This window comes from Pongo abelii, chromosome 20 (assembly GCF_028885655.2).
Source record: "Pongo abelii isolate AG06213 chromosome 20, NHGRI_mPonAbe1-v2.0_pri, whole genome shotgun sequence".
In the NCBI taxonomy this organism is placed as follows: domain Eukaryota; kingdom Metazoa; phylum Chordata; class Mammalia; order Primates; family Hominidae; genus Pongo; species Pongo abelii.
In genome coordinates this window covers 8727790-8748781 of record NC_072005.2, presented here as the reverse complement: position 1 = coordinate 8748781, position 20992 = coordinate 8727790, and the positions used below count along the sequence as shown (strand labels likewise).

At 43.6% G+C, this 20992-nt stretch overlaps 1 protein-coding gene and 1 pseudogene across 1 annotated transcript; one reads left to right on the top strand and one right to left on the bottom strand.

The window, feature by feature from the left end:
* Positions 1–531: 531 nt before the first annotated feature.
* LOC129051729 (olfactory receptor 2Z1) lies at positions 532–11470 on the bottom strand. Its single transcript, XM_054538633.2, has 3 exons — positions 11062–11470; positions 9943–9987; positions 532–1825 (listed from the first exon to the last, which is right to left on the bottom strand). Exon 3 carries the CDS (start codon positions 1736–1738, stop codon positions 719–721), a length of 1020 nt encoding a protein of 339 aa, XP_054394608.2. The 5' UTR covers positions 1739–1825; positions 9943–9987; positions 11062–11470; the 3' UTR covers positions 532–718.
* LOC100445044 (large ribosomal subunit protein uL23-like) lies at positions 3962–4388 on the top strand (annotated as a pseudogene).
* Positions 11471–20992: the final 9522 nt, after the last annotated feature.

The following is a 20992-nucleotide window of genomic DNA, read 5'->3' as shown; positions in this document are numbered from 1 at the left end:
ACTCCATCTCAAAAAAAAATGGGGGGGTATGTTGTTACAGAAATAGTATACTGTCTGGGCACAATGGCTCACATCTGTAATCCCAGCACTTTGGGAGGCTGAGATGGGAGGATTGCTTCAGTCCAGGAATTCAAGACCAGCCTGGGCAACATCGTGAGACCTCATCTCTACAAAAAATGAACAAAATTAGCTGGGCGTGGTGGCACATGCCTATAGTCCCAGATACTCAAGAGGCTGAGGCAGGAGGACCCCTTGAGCCTAGGAGTTCTAGTCTGCAGTGAGCTATGACCATGTCACAGCACTCCAGCCTGGGCGACAGAGTGAGACCCTGTTACAAAAAGAAAAAAAGAGAGACAAACAATATGCTGAATGTGATTGGGATGATTACCATTGCTTTCCACAAGTCCATGAGGGAAAACATGAACCCAGCTAGTCATCAGCAGGGAGGAACTGGGCATGAGCAGGGGGGAACTGGGCAGACACTTAGCCTTGGACATAAGAACTTAGCAGCTGAATTTTCATTTCAAAGTGGCTCATTTTATGTTACATATATTCTGCCTCAATTTAAAAGGCAGACATTTTCTGAAAAAGTTGCACCTTGTGCAATGGCTGGATATTTGGCCAGTTGCACAAATTAGCAATTGAATGCCAAATGCATACTTTGGGAAGGTGGGTGGGATCGAGGACCGCTGGAATCTCACCAGCAGTTTCTATGTAGTCAGCACATTTGCCTGAGTCCAGCTCTGCTAAGCACTTTGACCAAAGCCATCCACACCTTCCGGTTCCTCAGACTGTAGATAAGGGGGTTGAGTGTAGGGGTGACAAGGCTATAGAAGAGGGAAACCACGTTATCCTGCTGTGGACTGTGGTAGGCGCCAGGCACCATGTACATGAACACGGCCGCATCATAAAACAGCTCCACTACCGTGATGTGCAAGGAGCAGGTGGTGACAGCCTTGTGTCTGGCCTCCTCTGAGCGCATGCTTAGAACAGCCTGCAACATGTGGCCGTAGGAGGTGGCGATGAGGGAAAGAGGGAGCATTAGGATCAGCACCCCCGAGGTGGACAGCGCCATCTCATAGGCAGAGGTATCTGCACAGGAGAGCTTCAGTAGCACTGGCACCTCACAGAAGAAGTGATCCACAATACGGGAGGCACAGTAGGGAAAATGCAGGGTGATGGAGGTCTGGATGGAGGCATTGAGCACACCTACCACCCAGGAGGAGCCCACCATCAGCAGACACACCTGGCGTCTCATAAGTACAGGATACTGCAGGGGCTGGCACACAGCGACATAACGGTCATGAGACATGACCAACAGGATGCCCTCAGCCACACCCATCAGTGTGAGGAAGAATATTTGAGCTGCACAACCTCCATAGGAGATGGCACCTTCTCCCCGCAGAAAGTCTGGTGCCATCTTGGGGATGGTGACCATGGGACAGCCAATGTCAAACAGGGAGAGCTGGCTGAGCAGGAAGCACATGGGCGTGTGGAGCCAGGAGTCCATGCAGATCAAGAAGAGAACGGTGTTGCCCAGAAGACCTATGACAAACATGACAGCCACCGGGGAGAAGAGGAGCTGGAGTGATCCTGAGTGACTGAAGAGGCCCACCAGAATGAAGTCTGAGGCCACCGATGATTCACATCCCCCATGTTTTACACAATGCACTTTAGCTGCAGGAAGAACAGCTGAACTATGGCAAGAAGTCTGCATGGGATGGCAAATAATTTTCATCTCACATGCCAATTGTCATTGATTGGTAGTGGCTTCCTGGGATGGTGTCTTGAGAAGAGTGATGAGGCTGCAGCTAGAATTGGTAGGCTGGAGGGAGAAAACTTGATCAGTTAGTGTCTATCCAAGGCATGGGATGGGAAAGAAGCAGCTGGCATCTCTGAATGAGACGCTTGGCCACACTCCAGTGAAGAGCTAACCACTGCTCTCTATAGTGAAAAATTTGAGGTTCAGCCGGATGTGGTGCCTCACGCCTGTAATCCCAGCACTTTGGGAGGCCAAGGCAGGTGGATCATGAGGTCAGGAGTTCGAGACCAGCCTGACCAATATGGTGAAACCTCGTCTCTACTAAAAGTACAAAAATCAGCTGGGCGTGGTGGCACATGCCTGTAATCCCAGCTACTTAGGAGGCTGAGACAGGAGAATTGCTTGAACCCGGGTGGTGGAGGTTGCAGTGAGCCGAGAATATGCCACTGCACTCCAGCCTGGGCAACAGAGCGAGACTCCATCTCAAAAAAAAAAATGCGGTTCAAGTTAAAGACAGCCACATAGATGGTGGAATGCTTCAATACCCCTCATCCCAGGGGTCCTTAACCAAAGCTGAGGTCAGATACGAATAAGGCTGGGAGGTGAAACAGGGGATGATGAAACTGAAGCAACAAGCTAAGTAAGAAACCAGAGAGAAGGGTTTGCTTGGGTCTAAATGCCTGGATGAGAATCTGAAGCAAAGAGAAATCTGTGATGAGCCAGCACTGGAATCAAATTGAGGGAATGCCCAAGGAAAATAAATCATCCCACCAAATGAGCACATTTATCACAGCACTATTCACAATAACAAAGAAATTGAATCAACCTAGGTGCCCATCAATGGTGGACTGGATTTTTTTAAATGTAGTATATAGACACCATGGATTGCTATGCAGCCATAAAAAAGAATACAGTTGGCTGGGCACAGTGGCTCATGCCTGTAATCCTAGCACCTTGAGAAGCCAAGGCGGGAGGATCACTTCAGCCCAGGAGTTCAAGACCAGCCTCGGTGACATGACAAGACCCCATCTCGGCGGCCGTGGGCGGTGGCTCACGCCTGTAATCCCAGCACTTTGGGAGGTGGAGGCGGGTTGATTATCTGAGGTCGGGAGTTCGAGACCAGCCTAACCAACATGGAGAAACCCCATCTCTACTAAAAATACAAAATTAGCTTGGCATGGTGATATATGCCTGTAATCCCAACTACTCAGGGGCTGAGGCAGGAGAATCGCTTGAACCTGGGAGGCGGAGGTTGCGCTGAGCCAAGATCGCACCATTGTACTCTAGCCTGGGCAACAAGAGCAAAACTCCATCTCAAAAAAACAAACAAACAAAAAACAAAAAAAAATCTCTACAAAAAATTTAAAGTCAGACTTGGTAGTGACTGCCTGTAGTCTCAGCTACTGGGGAGTCTAAGGCATGGGAGGTCGAGGCTGCAGTGAGCTATGATCTCACCACTGCACTCCAGCCTCAGCAACAGAGCAAGACCCTGTCTCCAAAAACTTAGCTGGGCGTGGTGGCGGGCACCTGTATTCCCAGCTATTCCGGAGTCTGTGGCAGGAGAATGGCGTGAACCCAGGAGGCGAAGCTTGCAGTGAGCCGAGATTGCACCACTGCACTCCAGCCTGGGCGACAGAGCAAGACACCGTCTCAAAAAAAAAAAAAAAAAAAAAAAATCAGTTCATTGCAGTGGCATGGAGGCAGCTGGAGCTCATTAGCCTAAGTGAATTAAGGCAGCAAAAAACCAAATACCACATGTTCTCACTTATCAGTGGAAGCTAATCATTGGGTACACAGGGGTATAAATAGGGGAACAACAGGCACTGGGGACTTCAGAGGGAGGCAAGGGTTTAAAAACTACCTATCTGGGGGCCAGGCGCGGTGGCTCACGCCTGTAATCCCAGCACTTTGGGAGGCCGAGGCGGGCGGATCACGAGGTCAGGAGATGGAGACCATCCTGGAGAACATGGTGAAACCCCATCTCTACTAAAAATACAAAAAAGATTGGCCGGGCGTGGTGGCGGGCGCCTGTAGTCCCAGCTACTCGGGAGGCTGAGGCAGGAGAATGGCGTGAACCCAGGAGGCGGAGCTTGCAATGAGCGGAGATCGCGCCACTGCACTCCAGCCTGGGCGACAAGAGCGAGACTCCGTCTCAAAAAAAAAAAAAAAAAAAAAAAAACTACCTATTGGGCGCTTTTCACAAGATGGCGCCAAAAGCGAAGAAGGAAGCTCCTGCCCCTCCTAAAGCCAAAGCCAAAGCGAAGGCTTTAAAGGCCAAGAAGGCAGTGTTGAAAGGTGTCCACAGCCACAAATATCTGAGGCAGCCCAAATATCCTCAGAAGAGCGCCCCCAGGAGAAACAAGCTTGGCCACTCTGCGATCATCACGTTGCCGCTGACCACTGAGTCCACCATGAAGAAAATAGAAGACAACGACACACTTGTGTTCATTGTGGAAGTTAAAGCCAACAAGCACCAGATCAGACAGCCTGTGAAGAAGCCCTGTGACATGGATGTGGCCAAGGTCAACACCCTGATTCGGCCTGATGAAGAGAAGAAGGCATATATGTTCGACTGGCTCCTGATTATGATGATTTGGATGTTGCCAACAAAACTGGGATCATCTAAACTGAATCCAGCTGGCTAATTCTAAATATATGTATATCTTTTCTCCATATAAAAAAAAAAAAAAAAAACTACCTATTGGGTACTATGTTTGCAGTTTGGGTGACAGTTTTGATTGAAACCCAAATCAGCATCATGCAATATATCCATGTAACACACCTTGCATATGTACCCCCAAATCTATTTAACGGAAGAAAAACATTTAGGGTATAAATCTAAAGAGAGGGAACCATAGAGGCACAATGACAGCAGGAGGAGGTTGAATGGCCTGGGGAGGGGCAGTTGCTGCTGAGCTCAGCTATTACTGGTGGCTTCACTGCATTGGATGCGAGAGCAGCAGCCTGTGGGTAGTCTGACTCAATTTCAAGGACTACTATGTGACACTAGCTCTAGAAGATTTTATGTCTCTCTTGCCTGAGTGAATGAGGTGAACAAGAAGGATGGCCAAGGACCAGGAAGAGCTGCACACTTAAATCAGGAATACTTCCTCTCTTCGGCAACCTCCAAGCTCCCGGACAAAGCCAGATTATTCTGAAAGACCATGCAGTGCCCACAACTCCAGCAATGGAAAATGCAGGACCTGGTGAATGTTCTTTCCCACCGTGGGTGGTTAAGAAGCATGCTACAAAGGAAAAGAAAAAGCAAAGAGGACAGGAGTGGTTCTCTCGGAGAAATGGTCTGAGCTAACACTTTTGCTTTAAGCCAGTATTTATCCACTCTGGGCTATATGACCAGGGCTGTTTTATTATTCGTATGTTTTATAAAATAAGATATTATTCCTCATTCCTGCTCAGGGTGAGTGGAAGATAGCATCCTCATCCCTGCTCAACCCAATTGAGGTGTTTTCTTTTTGTTTGTTTGGTTTGGTTTTGTTTTGGTTGAGACAGAGTCTTGCTCTGTGACCCAGGCTGGAGTACAGTGGTGTGATCTTGGCTCACTGCAACCTCCGCCTCCCCGGTTCAAGCGATTCTCCTGCCTCAGCTTCCCAAGTAGCTTGGATTACAGGCACATGCCATCACACCCGGCTAATTTTTGTATTTTTAATAGAGACAGGGTTTCACCATGTTGGCCAGGCTGGTCTCGAACTCCTGACCTCAAGTGATCACCTCGCCTTGGCCTCCCAAAGTGCTGAGATTACAGGCGTAAGCCACTGTGCCCATCCTCAGCTGAGTTGTTTTTTTTATTATTATTATTATACTTTAAGTTTTAGGGTACATGTGTACAATGTGCAGGTTTGTTACATACGTATACATGTGCCGTGTTGGTGTGCTGCACCCATTAACTCGTCTGAGTTTTTATTGAATTGTTTTCTAAGGAGTCAGAGTGAGTTATGAATAAAACACATCTTCAGGGCAAAACAAATAGAGCTGATTCCCAGCATGCCAGACAGCCAGGAAGAGTTTTCAACAGAGGTGCCCGGAGGCTGAGGAAGAGTGTCTCTCAGATAACACAAAAAGCTGCCCGAAGTGGCTGCTTCATGGCATTAAGAGTGCACTGAAGGCCGGCTGCACTGACTCACGTCTGTAATCCCAGCACTTTGGGAGGCTGCAGTGGGAAGATCGCTTGCGCCCAGGAGTTTGAGACCAGCCTAGGCAACATAGGGTGCCTCCGTCTGTACAAAAAATTACAAAAGTTAGCTGGGCGGGGTGATACAAACCTGTCATCCCAGGTACTTGGGGGACTGAGGCAAGAGGATTGCTTGAGCCCAGCAGGTTGAGGCTGCATAATCACGCCGTTATACTTCAGCCTGAGAGACTGAGCAAGACCCTGTTTCAAAAGGAAAAAGGAATTTTAAGAAAAAGATAAATAAGAGTGCATGGGGTTAAATTTAAAAAAAGAAAAAAAGCAGCAAGACTGATCATTTAAGAGCAAGTAGATTCTACTGAAGGCCTCCCTGGAGCTCTTTGTCATGAAGCTGCCTGTGGAGTTATTCCTCACTCAGATGATGGCCTGCAAGGCTGTCTCTTAGTTATATGCCATCCTGATTTTTCTTATCCCATCTAAGCTCCTCTCTACCATTCATCCATGCATTCAACAAAATGTGTCATGCCCTGGAATGGGCATAAAACATTCAGAGGTGAATCATCCAGGCAAGATCCCCGGTTCACTGGACTCCACCATCTCCATCAGGAGACCAATGACCAACAAGAAGATAAATGCACAAGACCTTTGTGATAGGGGAAAGTGCAGGGGTGAAGTGGTCAGAATGCCCTGTAGGCAATAGCTAGGGACACTACAAGATGTGGTCAGGGAAGCCTCTTGAGACAGGTGAGAGCTGCCTGATATGGTTTGGACCTGTGTCCCCACCCACATCTCATGTTGAATTGTAATCCTTAATGTTGGAGGTGGGGCCTGCTGGGAGGTGATTGGATCATGGTGGTGGTTTCTCATGAATGATTTAACACCATCCCCCTTGGTCATGATAGTGAGTGAGTTCTTACGAGATCTGGTCATTAAAAGTGTGTAGCACCGGCCGGGCACAATGGCTCATAACTGTAGTCCCAGCACTTTGGGAGGCCGAGGTGGGCCGATCACGAGGTCAGGAGTTTGCAACCAGCCTGGTCAACATGGTGAAACCCCATCTCTACTAAAAATACAAAAAATTAGCCAGGCATGGTGGCAGGTGATTGTAATCCGAGCTACTCAGGAGGCTGAGGCAGGAGAATCGCTTGAACCCAGGAGGCGGAGGCTGCAGTGAGCCGAGACTATGCCACTGCATTCCAGCCTGGGCACAGAGCGAGACTCTGTCCCCCCCTCACCAAAAAAAAAGTGTGTAGCACCTCCCTCTGCCTCTACTCCTGCCATGTAAGACATCTGCTTCTCCCTCACCTTCCACCATGATTGTAAGTTCCCTGAGACCTTCCCAGAAGCAGAAGCCATTATACGTCCTGTATACAGCCTTCAGAACCATTATACAGCCTGCAGAACCATCGCCAGTGAAACATCTTTTCTTTATAAATTACCCAATCATCTCAGATAATTCTTTAAAGCAATGCAAGAATAGACTAATACACTGACCTTGCTCTCTGAAGACCTTCATGAGGGGAAGAGTAGAATTGCCTGCTTTATACTACTGGAAGGTGGATGTTAATGAGGGCAGCTGTGTGGTTCAACCTAGCAAAGAACTTTCTAACAGTGAAATCTAACCAAAAATGGAATGGAGTGCCTCATTGGTAGCATTTTCCAGAGTCAATCAAAGATGTATGGGAGTTTGGCTGGGCGCAGTGGCTCACGTCTGTAATCCCAATGCTTTGGGAGGCTGAGGTGGGCAGATCATTTGAGGTTGGGATTTCAAGACCAGCCCAGCCAACAAGGTGAAACCCTGTGTGTACAAAAAATACAAAAATTAGCCAGGTGTGGTGGTGGGGGCCTGTAATCCCAGCAACTCAGAAGGCTGAGGCAGGAGAATTGCTTAAACCCAGGAGGCAGAGGTTGCAGTGAGCCGAGATCACGCTACTGTATTCCAGCCTGGACAACAGAGCGAGACTCCAGCTCAAAAAAGAAAAAAAAAAAGATGTATGGGAATTAGATAATTTAGTCCTGCAGTTATAGAATTTACAGTTAGAGTTTGACCGGGAACATGAGCATTGTTGAACTCATTTCAGCATAGTCTGATGAGCAATTTAATAAAACACATGCATGATGATTTTTGGTACCCAGGAGATGAAACTCCACCTAGGATGGGATCCAGGAAGCCTTCACAGAGAAGGAGGCATTGGATCTGAGTTATGAAGGTCAGGTAGGAATTTTCCAGACAGCTAGAGGAGGGAAGGTTGTTCCAGACAGAAAAAATAGAGTATCTGAGCTCTATGGACTGGTGGTTAAGAAAATGCACCCTGGAATAAGACATAAAATAGGCTTGCAGGCAGAAGCCCAGAAAATAGTTTTCACACCCACTCCTCCAGCTTCATTTTGGAAGCAAGGAGAGCTTCCTGAGAGCTCCAAGCCCTATCACCTCCTACCCAAGGACACGCTTTCTGTACTCCATTCTCACTAATGAAGAGGAGTCTGTCAGTGGATAATTGGGTGGTCGAGCATCTGTCTTTCATCAACCCCTAAGCCCCAGAAATGGAAAAAATGAAAGAATGAAACTCAAATCTAAGTTTTTGGGAAGAGAAGTGAGGATGGCGGGAATGGAGGTGGCTGGGGAAGCTGTTATAGAAATATTCAACAAGCCCTTGATGACAATGACAATAACAATAACCACACCATTAGGCTGGGTGTGGTGGCTCACGTCTGTAATCCTAGCATTTTGGGAGGCTGGGGCCAGCCCAGGAGTTTGGGACCAGCCTGAGCAACATGGCAAGATCTCGATTCTACAAGGAATAGAAAAATTAGCCAGGCATGGTGGCACGTGCTTATAGTCCCGGCTACTTGGGAGACTGAGGTGGGAGGCTCACTTGAGCCCAGGAGGTAGAGGCTGCAGTGAGCTGTGATCACACTACTGCACTCCAGCCTGGGCAACAGAACACAGAGCGAGACCCTCTCTCAATTAAAAAAAAATGACCATAGGTATTAATACCTCTATGAATTTTGGGGATGAGAAGACAGAGATTTGAGAAGTGCAGTGCCTCGTCCAGGATGAACCAGCAAGAAGGTAACCAAGTCAAGATTCTAACAAAATGAGATTTAATTCCAAAGTCCTTGTTTTTGCATTGGCATTTCACACATCTCCAAACACTGTAATAGATATTCAAGATTTGCTTCACACACACACACACACACACACACACAGACTCCCCTTCACCACTAAGTTATGATTTCTGGCTAATGGGCGATCATGTCCCACCCTGGTCTGGTAGAGAAGCCACACTCACCAACCCTCAGGGCCAATGGTCCACCCTAGATCTGTCCTAGGACTGGCGTTTCCCCTGGTTTCAGGCATTGTGGCCCTTTGGGATGGTGGGGAAGGCTTCTGCACCAACAACTCTGCAGGACCTGCCTTGAAACTGCAGAGCGCTCTTGGGAAGAAACAACCCAGGTTGACATTTGGGTCTAGAACAGTGTCATCGCCCCACCACTGGTTTCTCTAATTCTTCTTCTGTCTTCACAGACCCTTATCTGGTTACACACACACACACACACACACACACACACACTGTATGTGTAAAATCCAACCAAAAATGAAATGGGGTGCCTCATTGGTGGCATTTTCCAGAGTCAATCAAGATGTACGGGAGTCAGATAATTTAGCCCTGCAGTTACAGAATTTAGAGTTGGAGAGAGAACACGAACATTGTGCAACTCATTTCAGCATAGTCTGATAAGCAATGTAATAAAAATACATCCATGATGATTTGGGTACTTAGGGGATGAAACTCTGCCTGGGATGGGATCACGGAAGGCTTCACAGAGAAAAAGTCATTGAAGTTTTGAAGGCCAGTTAGAGGAGGGAAGGTTTCCAGAGAGCTAGAGGAGGGAAGCTTATTCCAGGCAGAAGTAATAGAGCATCCGGGCTGTATGGACTGGTGGATAATAGAATGCACCCAAGAGTAAGACATAAAACACTATTGCAGGCAGAAACCCAGGCAACACTCTTGTGTGCCCCCAAACTCACCTTTCCTTTCAGGGTGCCCAGGTGGTCCCACTGTCTTTGATGCATCTGAAAAAAATAAAAACCCCTGGTTTTGGGGATCTCTAGCAGTTCCTCTAATTCCATTGTAATGCCTTTGTGTCCTGAGCTTTTTTTGGTGGAAGGAACAGAGCCTCGCTCTGTCACCCAGGCTGGAGTACAGTAGCGCAATCATAGCTCACTGCAGTCTCCAACTCCTGGGCTCATGCAGTCTTCTTGCCTCAGCCTCCCGAGTAGCTGGGACTCCAGGTGTGCACCACCACACCTGGCTAATTTTTATTTATTTATTTTTTTTTTTTATTTTTTTTTTCGGTAGAGGTGCATTGCTTCCCAGGCTGGTTCCATAATCTTGGCTTTAAGCAATCCCTCACCTTGGCATCCCAAAGTGCTGGGATTATGTCCTGAGCTTTTGGCACACTGTTTCCGCCTGAAATCTCTTTCAGAAAAATATTTTCCACCCATCCAACCTCCCTCACTCCCTGCCCCACAGTCAGACAGGCAGAGCTGGAAAAAGTAGCCATGACTTACTCTAATCTGGGCTGGAACATCTCACAGTGATTCCTAAATCAGTCCTTCTTTGGGTGGGAGGAGAGTCCCTTTGACAAGTTTTAAAGCTGTGGTTTTACCTGTCCCTTTTCCCATTTTCCTCAGGGATGCCAAAATGTGGGTCTAGAGTGGTCCTTTTGCTGACACTGAGTGACCAGAAGAAAGGAGCCACATTATTTATCTTCTTGTTGCTAATAAAACTCACATCAGTCCATTATGACCAGGCATGATCTGGACTCTTGGTCACTTTAGTAGCCAAATGATCACATGACAGTTTGCAGGACAAACTGTCACTTATATTATTTATTAAATTCTCACATTCTCTTTTATTATATTCACTTATATTATTTACTTAATTTAATATATATAATTTACTTAATAAAATAATTTAATTCACTTATATTATTTATTTATTTCTCACATTCTCACATCTCAAGGATCCACAGCAGAGCCTGCTCAATAAATAGTTGTTAAATGAATACATCCTGCAAGGGAAATAATATGATTGTTGGAACTAATGTTAAAGACAAATGGGCTCAGAGAGGGTAAGTGACTTACCTAAAGTCACACAGCTAAGAAGAGGGTAGACTGGGATTTGAACCCAGTTTGATTTCAAATCCTGAGCTGTCTCTATTCTGGACACTGCCTCTTTCTTGGACTTAACACTCAACTCATCTTCCCTGGAATTCTGAGCTGAGAATTCCTCCAGGTCATCACTGTTGTAGGATGGTCACAGTCTCCAGAAAGTGAGCTGAAGGTGCTTCTAGCCCATGCCAGATAGGTTGTTCTAGTCCCGGCCCCACGGCCAAGGTGTGGTGCCCACCCCTTGCTGCTTCCAGCACATGTTATGGAAAGTTGGGAATGAACGTCAACATGGGTGTCCTTCTGCTTTCTAGAGATCCAGCCTGCTTGGGTTCACAGCAGTGATAACAGACAAGGGAAGATGCATCCAGCCTGCAGGTTGGCAAATGTCCAAGAGGTAGACAAAAATTCATTTTTCCATCCAAATACCTGTACAAGCTCAACCCAATGAGCTTCTGAAACACAACACCAGCAGTTCTGGGGGCCCATCTTGCCACTAATACTAGTCTCTAAATTATGCCCAGACCCCCAAGATCTCCACAGGGCTGGGTTCCAAACTCTCACCCCCACTCACCAAGGTCTGTGTGCAGACAGGGTGATGGATCCCTCTCAATGCCCCATAAGCATGTCAACTCCCTTCATTCCAAGACAGCTCCTGAAAAAACCTCCCCAGATTCCAGCATCTTGGGTTTAATCAGTGCCACCTTGGTCTATGCAAAGATAGACATCCTTGTCTGGGGATCGAGGCTCCAGGGACAGCTTTTGCATCAGAACCCCTCTGGGTCTCCCTTTCTGTTAGGAAAAAAAATTAGTTTCAGTGGGAGCCTAGAGCCCACGATACTTGGATTGTCCCTGGAGGATTGTGGAAAAACATTTACTCATCTCTCAATTAACCATGGGGAAAATGGGCAGCACTGATGCAGATAATTGGATATGGCAGATATCCAAGTCCTTTTGTTTGGATCTAAGAAGAGAAAGGAGACGAGGGAATCCATTACTACAAAGGGACTCTCATGTTCCAAAGGAAATCTGATGTCCAGGAGATTTTTTTCTGCATTAAATACTGGGGCAGCGATGGTGGTGGCACAGCCAAGAGGCAGATTCCCTGGTCAGGACATTTCTTCCACTGAGCTCCATCCTTGAGGGGCTTCCAAAACTCAGGTGAAGCAATGGTCTAGAGACAGTTAGATCATAGAGAGACCCTGCCTCTACAAAAACATTTTTTAAAGATTAGCTGGGCATGGTGGCACACACCTGTCGTACCATATTCCTAGATACTTGGGAGGCGGAGGTTAAAGAATTGCTTTAGTCCAGGAGTTTGAGGCTGCAGTGAGCTATGATCGTACCACTCCAATCCAGCCTGGGTGGCAGAGTGAGACCCTGTCTGTAAATAAAAATCAATAGAGACAGATGGTTCTAGTGCCCATGAACTTATTGTGTCCATGACCAGAGCCAGGAGAAAGGGCAGAGATCAGAGGGCGACTGAGTTACCAAGACTGCTTCTCAAAACAAAGCTGAGTCAGACAGGTGGCAATAAGGTAGAACCAGGTCAACACAGTAATAGAAGTGTTAAGTTCCTGTGGCTATCAGCAAATTCCTTGTGCCATGCCACCACTCTACCTCCAAGCCCTGGCAGACATTAGTAATTGATCCCATTACTTTCTACTTCGAAGCCTGTATGGAGCTTCTTAATCCTGCACTCCATACAGCCAGACCTCACAGATTGGATTTGACATTCATTATGAAGTCTACTTTCCAAGCAGATTCTACACTGGTATGCAAAGCAGCTGTAGCATTCTTCATGGAGATAAAAAAAAATCTCACACCAGAAAGTAATTCAATACACTGTTTCCTTCCTTTATAAAGTCTTGCTATGGAAAAAATGTCAGTTGAAATAAAGCTTGGTGATATCATTCATTTATAGCCTGTTCCAAGATTAATTTCTTCACAAGGGTCAGTAACAGTTCATGGACCACACTTTGAGTGGCACTGCCATAGACCATGAGTTCCTCAATGGAAAGAGCCGGCAATTATTCATTTATGTATAACTGGTGCCCAAGGGACATGGACACATCAATGTTTACTAAACAGGAAGGGATGAAACAGGAGTTTAGAAAAAGAAATCAAGATATGGAGAAATGAGCAGTGGGATTTGGATGCTCAACGCTTAGCACAAATTGACTGGCACCAAGGATGGATGGATTGATGGATGGATGGATGGATGGACAGACAGATAAATGGCTAGAGGGATGGATGATGGATGGATGGATAGGTAGAGGAATGAGTGAAGGGATGGAGGGGTGGAGGATGAATTGATGATGGATGAAACAGTATAGAAATAGATAGGACAAACCATGAAAACTGTTTTTGACTACACCATGTCATTATAAAGAACAAGGGAAGAGAAAACATGACAGAGAAAACATGTTAATACTCTAGACATGTGCCTCAAATATTAACAAATTATTAGTAGTAATAAAGGATTAATGTTAATCCTCTGCATTTCAGCTCCATTTTTTGCCATTGCTGTGTGCCATCCACACTCATTGTCTTGATAGAGGTAACTCCTGCTTAATGTCAATTATCCGTTTCTGAAAGGCAGATGCTCACAAAATTGTCCACTGGGACTCTATATTCTATTATTTCAAATGTGAAAAGGCTGTATTGTACATCAACCCAAAATTCTCAAATAATTTCCTGGAATATAGCTGAAACTAGTAAAAGGCTTATGTATCAGTAATCCGTAACAAACTATCATGTTAGGATATGAAATATTTAAAATACTGCTTCCTGTTAACCAAAAAATGAAATGATTGGCTTGAAATGAGGTCATATTTCTTTTCATGGCTTCCTTTTCCAAGATCTTCTTTCACTCTCTCAGCTTTTGGAAAACTCATTGCAGAACATTAACCTTTGCTTTTGCCAAAATATAGAAAGCCTTGGGGAAATAAACTCAGGACAAGAGCACAACAGTATAGAATGCTTCACACTGGGCCAGGAGTGGTAGCTCACCCCTGCAATCCCAGCACTTTGGAAGGCCGAGGCGGGGTGGATCATTTGGAGTCAGAAGTTCAAGATCAGCCTGGCCAACATGGTGAAACCCCGTCTCTACTGAAAATACAAAAATTAGTTGGGCGTGGTGGTGTGCACCTGTAATCCCAGCTACTCAGGAGGCTGAGACAGGAGAATCGCTTGAACTTGGGAAAAAGAAGTTGCAGTGAGCTAAGATCACACCACTGCGCTCCAGGCTGGGTGACAGAGGGAGACTCTGACTCAAAAAAACAGAATGCTTCACACTGAGTGTGACATTATGATAACATGTCTTAGCACCAGCAATATCTGAGACACACACTCTCATTTGTTATCACTTGGGACACTTTTTCTTCACATCCTTTGACTTAAAATCTTGTATTTATTGGGAGGCAAAGATTGCTTGAGCTCAGGAGTTCAAGATTCCAGTAAGCTATGATCGCCGCCTCCAGCCCAGGTGACAGAGTGAGACTCTGTCTCAAAAAACAATCTTGTATTTATTTAGATGTAAATATAAACGTTTCCCATAAAACCATAGGCCAGAGAACATTATATTCAAAGAAACACACATTTTGTAAACTTTGTGCATTAACACCAAGAGATTTGGCATTCTACTGGAAAAAGTTAACCAGAAAGATACCTGCATTTTTATAATTACTCACTTTTAGTTGTTTTTTTTAAGAATTGACTTAATTTCATCTTTTATGCTGACATTATACAATTTATAAGCCATCACTTTCTGCCTTCGGAAGAGATAAACAGAAAATGATGGAAATGGCTAAAAAATTAAACACCAAGTCTTATCTCCATTTTTCTAACTCATACTTAAAATATTTTAGACTAAAAGAAGAGTTGAATGAACACCCACATACCCTCCAGCAATTATTAGTCTTTTGCCCATCGCTGTATCTCTTTATATACATGTGAATACACACATTATTTTTTTCAGATGAAATTCACAGGCTGGGCACGGTGGCTCACACCTGTAATCCCAGCACTTTGGGAGGCCAAGGCAGGCAGATCACCTGAGGTCAGGAGTTCAAGACCAGCCTGGCCAACATGGTGAAACCCCGTCTCTACAAAAATACAAAAATTAGCCCTGCATGATGGTGGGTGCCTGTAATCCCAGCTACTTGGGAAGCTGAGATGGGAGAATCACTTGAACCCAGGAGGCAGAGGTTGCAGTGAGCCGAGATTGCACCACTGTACTCCAGCCTGGGTGACAGAGCGAGACTCCATCTCAAAAAAAATAAACAAATAATAAGGAAATTTGCATAACATAAAAGTTAGCTATTTTAAAGGTTATAATTCAGTGGCATTTAGTACATTCACTATGTTGTACAATCATCAACTCTATCTAGCTTGAAAACATTTTTATCACCAAAGAAACCTCTGTATCCATTAAGCATTCATTCCCCATTCCTTCCCTCTCAGCCTCTGGCAACCATCAGTCTGATTTCTCTAAGTATAAATTTACCTATTCTGGATATTTCATGCAAACAGAATCATACAATGTATGATCTTTGTGACCTTTCACTGAGAATTTACACACACACATCTAGAGAAGACACATCCACAGAAAGGGCTTGAAAGGTCCCCAGACTAGAGATAGATTGATTGGTGAAGTTCTTGCTCTATAAGAAGCTAGTCTGCAAAGACTATAAGACATAACTTTCTCAAATGCACAGAAACCAACACAGTGTCAGGAAACACAAATAAAAAAGGAAAGATTGTCCCCTAAAAAGAAAACTAAATCTCCAGAAACCAATTCTAAAGAATTGAGGTATGTAAATTACCTGAAAAAGAGTTCAAAATAGCCATCATAAAGGTGTTCTATGAGCTCAAGAAAATGATGCATGAACAAAATTAAAATATCAATAAAGAGATTTAAACATATTTTAAACCAAATAGTATTTATGGGGCTGAAGAATATACTAACTGAACTAAAAAATTCAATAGAGGGGTTCAATAGTAGACTTGATCAAGCAGAAGAAATAATCAGGTCATTTGAAGGTATCCAATCAGAGGAACAAAAAGGAAAAAAAATGAAAAAGAGTGAAGAAACCTTAAGGGAATTATGCGACACCATCACGCCGAACAATATACACATCATGAGAGTATTAGAAAAAAGAGAGAAAAATAGCAGATAGTTTCTTTAAAGAAATAATGGCTAAAAACTTTCCAAACCTGAGAAAGGGCATGGACATCCAGATTCAAGTAGCCTAATAGACTTCAACTAGGATAAACTCAAAGAAATCCACACCAAGACACCTAATCAAATTATCAAAAGCTAAAGACCGAGAGAGTTTTGAAAGCAGTGAGAGAAAGGCAACTCATTTCATACAAGGGAATCTGCATAAAACTATTAGAGGATTTCTCTGCAGAAATCTTGCAACCCAGAAAGGAGTAGGATGATATATTCAAAGGATTAAAAGAAAAAATGCCAACCAAGAATCTTATATCTGGCAAAGCTACCCTTCAAAAATGAATAGATGAAGACTTTTCTAGATAATCAAAAGTTGAGGGAGTTCATTACCACTAGTTCCACCTTACAAGAAATGCTAAAAGGTCCATCAGGTGAAAATGCTACAACAGTAGTGTTTAAATCACTATTCATTCTGGCATAGAAGTCTTAAGACAAAAATATAAAAAAAACTATAACTTCAAAAATATATTAATGAATATGCAATATAGAAAAGATGGAATTTTTAACATCAATAACATAAAATATGGGGGGAGTAAAAGTATAGAGTTTTTATATGTGATTGAAGTTATCAGCCTAAAATAGGTTGTTATAAATATATTTATAGGAGTTTCATTTTAGCCACAAAGAAAATACTTATAGTAGATACACAAAAGAAAATGAGAAAAAAAAATAAAAACATGTTACCATAAAAAAAAATCAATGAAATACAAAGAAAGCAAGAGAGGAAAAGAGATGAAAAACTACAAGACAGAAAACAATGAACAAAATTGCCCTAGTAAGTCCTTCCCTATCAATAGTTACTTTAAATGTAAGTGGATTAAACTCTTCAACCAAAAGACATACAGTAGCTGAGCATATTTTTTTAAGACTCAAGTATTGCTGTCTACAAGAGACCCACTTTAGCTTTAAAGAAACACAATAGGCTGAAAATGAAAGGATAGAAAAAAATATTCCATGCAAACAGTAACCAAGACACAGCAAAGATAGCCATACTTGCATCAGACAAAATAGACTTTAAATGAAAAATCAAGAACATTGTATAATGATAAAAGCATCACTTCATCCAAGAAGATATAACAGGTATAAATATATATGCACTCAACACCAGACCACCCAAATATATGAAGCAAACATTGACAGAACTGAAAAGATAAATAGAAAGCAACACAATAAGAGTAGGGAATTTCAGCATTCCATTTTCAATAATGGATAGAACATTCAGACAAAAGATCAATACGGAAACAAAGCACTTGAACAATACTAAAGAGCAAATGGACCTAACAGACATATACAGAACATTCTCTCCAACAATAGCAGGATACACATTCTTCTTAGGTACACATGAGACATTCTCCAGCATAGATCAGATGTTATCTCACAAAACACAAGGTAACACATTTAAGAAGGTGGAAATCATTATCAAGTATCCTTTGCAACCTCAATGCAATGAAACTAGAAGTCAGTAGCAGAAAGAAAACTGAACATTTCACAAATATGTGGAAGTTAAACAATACGCCTTCGAAAAACCAATGGGTCAAAGAATAAACCAAAAAGGGCCGAGTGAGGTGGCTCATGCCTGTAATCCCAGCACTTTGGGAGGCTGAGGTGGGTGGATCACCTGAGGTCAGGAGTTTGAGACTAGCCTGACCAACATGGTGAAACCACGTCTCTACTAAATACAAAAAAAGTTAGTTGGGTGTGGTGGTGGGTGCCTGTAGTCCCAGCTGCTTGGGAGGATGAGGCATAAGAATCACTTGAACCCAGGAGAGGGAGGTTGCAGTGAGCCGAGGTCATGCCACTGCACTCCAGCCTGGGCAACAAGAGCAAAACTCCATCTCAAAAAAGAAAAAAAAGAGAGAATAAATCAAAAGGGAACATAGAAAATATCTTGAGACAATGAAAATGAGAACACAAAATACTAAAATTTATGGAATATGACAAAAGCAGATGAAGAAGAAAGTTTAGAGTGATAAATTCCTACCTTAAAAATGAGGGAAAATCTCAAATAAATGACCTAACTTTAGCCTCAAGGAACTAGAACTAGAAAAAGAAAAACAAGCCAAAAGTTAGCAGAAGAAAGGAAATTATGGAGATTGGAGCAGAAATAAATTAGATATGCAGCCAGAGATGGCTGGAGGCACGGCTGCCGCTCTCAGTTCCTCCTCACACTGTGCGGCCCGGGGTTTAAAAAAAAAATCTGGATGAGCACGGTGGCTGACGCCTGTAATCCCAGCACTTTGGGAGGTCGAGGCAGGCAGATCACCTGAGGTCAGGAGTTCAAGACCAGCCTGACCACCATGGCAAAATCCTGTCTCTACTAAAAATACAAAAATTAGCCGGGCGTGGTGGCAGGCACCTGCCTGTAATGCCAGTTGCTCGGGAGGCTGAGTCACGAGAATGGTTTGAACCCAGGAGGTGGAGATTGCAGTGAGGTGAGGTTGTGCCACTGCACTCCAGCCTGTGTGACAAAGTGAGACTCCGTCTCAAAAAAAAAAAAAAAGAAGTAAATAAAACAGAGAAAAACAATAGAAAAATTAATGAAACTAAAAGTTGCTTTTTGAAAAGATGGACAAAACTGGCAAAACTTTGGCTAGACTACCTAAAAAAAAGATAGAAGATGCTAATAAATAAAATCAGAAATGAAAGAAGAGACATTACAGCTGATGTCACAGAAATAAAAAGTGTCATAAGAGAATACTATGAACAATTATATGACAACAAATTGGATTACCTAGGAGAAATGGATAAATTTCTGGAAATGCATGACCTGCCAAGACTGAATCATGAAGATGCAGAAAATCTGAATAGATACATGACTAGTAAGGAGATTGAATCAGTAACCAAAAACCTTATAACCAAGAAAAGCCCAGGACCAAATGGCTTTATTGATGAATTCTACCAAACAAATGTACAGAAGAATTAATGTCAGTCCTTCTCAAACTCTTATTTTAAAAAAGAAAATGAAGAGGAGCGAACACTTCCAAACTCATTTTACAAAGCCAGAATTACCTGACACTACAACCAGAAAAAGACACTTTAAGAAAACTATAGGTCTTTTATCTTGGACACCCCCATTGTGTCACCAAAGCATAAGTATTTGCAGAAATAACAGCCTCAAGGGCCTTGAATATCACAGACACGCAATAAAGTTCCTTTCTCTTCCTTCACACCTTCTTCTTCTACCACTCACCCACCCCACCATCGCCAGCACCTTTCAAAATGGGGCCTGCCCATCAAAGACTACCTGCAATGCCACCTTCTCAGCGAAGACCATCCCAGTTTCTCCCACCTGACACTCTTCCTGACAGATTCACCTGACCTTGTTTAAAGAATCCATTAATGTTCAACTTGGTTTATGTTGCAATTGTGTGTATCTGGAAGTGTAGCATACTTGTCAAGAATGCAGACTTGGGAGCAGACTTCTTGGGTTGAAAATTTGATTCTACCCCTCATAAGCTATTAGATTCCAGGCAAGCTGCTTAATACCTCTGTGCCTGGTTTTCCTCCCCTGTAATGTGAGAATAAAGATTAAATGGGCTAACAGTTGTAACCCACTCAGAAAGTAACTAGGAACATTGAGGCTGTAACAGTGTTTGATATTATCACTATCTTTTTTTAGAGATGGGGTCTTGCTATGTTGCCCAGTCTGGATTCAAACTGCTGGGATCAAGCGGTCCTTCAACCTTAGCTTCCTGAGTAGCTAGGACTACAGGTGCACACCACCATACCCTGCTACTGTCATTATCTGTGAGGCTTGTAAGCAATCCACTTCTACCTTGCCTCTGGCCTGTTAACATTTTCTTCTTTCTCAGATTATTTTTCAAATAGTAAAGTACACAAACATAAAATTTACCATCATAACCATCTGTAAATGTGCAGTTCAGTAATATTAACTATATTTATGTTGTTGAGCCACAAATCTCCGGAACTTTTCCATCTTGCAAAACTGAAACTCTGTACTCATTAAATAACTCCCTATTCACCTCCCCAACTCCAGCCTCTGGCACCTCCTATTCAACATTCTGTTTTATGAGTTTGACCTCATAAAACTCGTATAAGTGTAGATAACTCATATAAGTGGAATCATACAGTATTTGACTTTTTGTGACTAGCTTATTTCAGTTTGCATGACGTCCTCAAGATTTATTCAATGGCTTTGCATGAGCAGAATTTCCTTCTTTTTTAAGGCTGAATAATATTTCACTGTATAAGTATGGCACATTTCTTTATCCTTTTTTTTTTTTTTTTGAGAAAGTCTCACTCTGTCACCCAGGCTGGAGTGCAATGGCCAATCTTGGCTCACTGCAATCCCCATCTCCCGGGTTCAAGCCATTCTCCTGCGTCAGCCTCCCGAGTAGCTGGGATTACAGGCACCCGCCACCACACCCAGCTAATTTTTGTATTTTTAGTACAGACAGAGTTTCACCATGTTGGCCAGGCTGGTATCAAACTCCTGACCTCAGGTGATTTGCCCGCCTTGGCCTCTCAAAGTGCTGGGATTACAGGCGTGAGCCACTGTGCCCCGCCTCTTTATTCTTTTATCTATCAGTGGACATTTGGGTTTCTTCCACACTTTGGCTACTGTGAATAATGCTGTTATGAACATAGGTAAACAAACATCTCCTTAAGATCCTGCTTCCAATTCTTTTGGGTATATACCCAGAAGTGAAA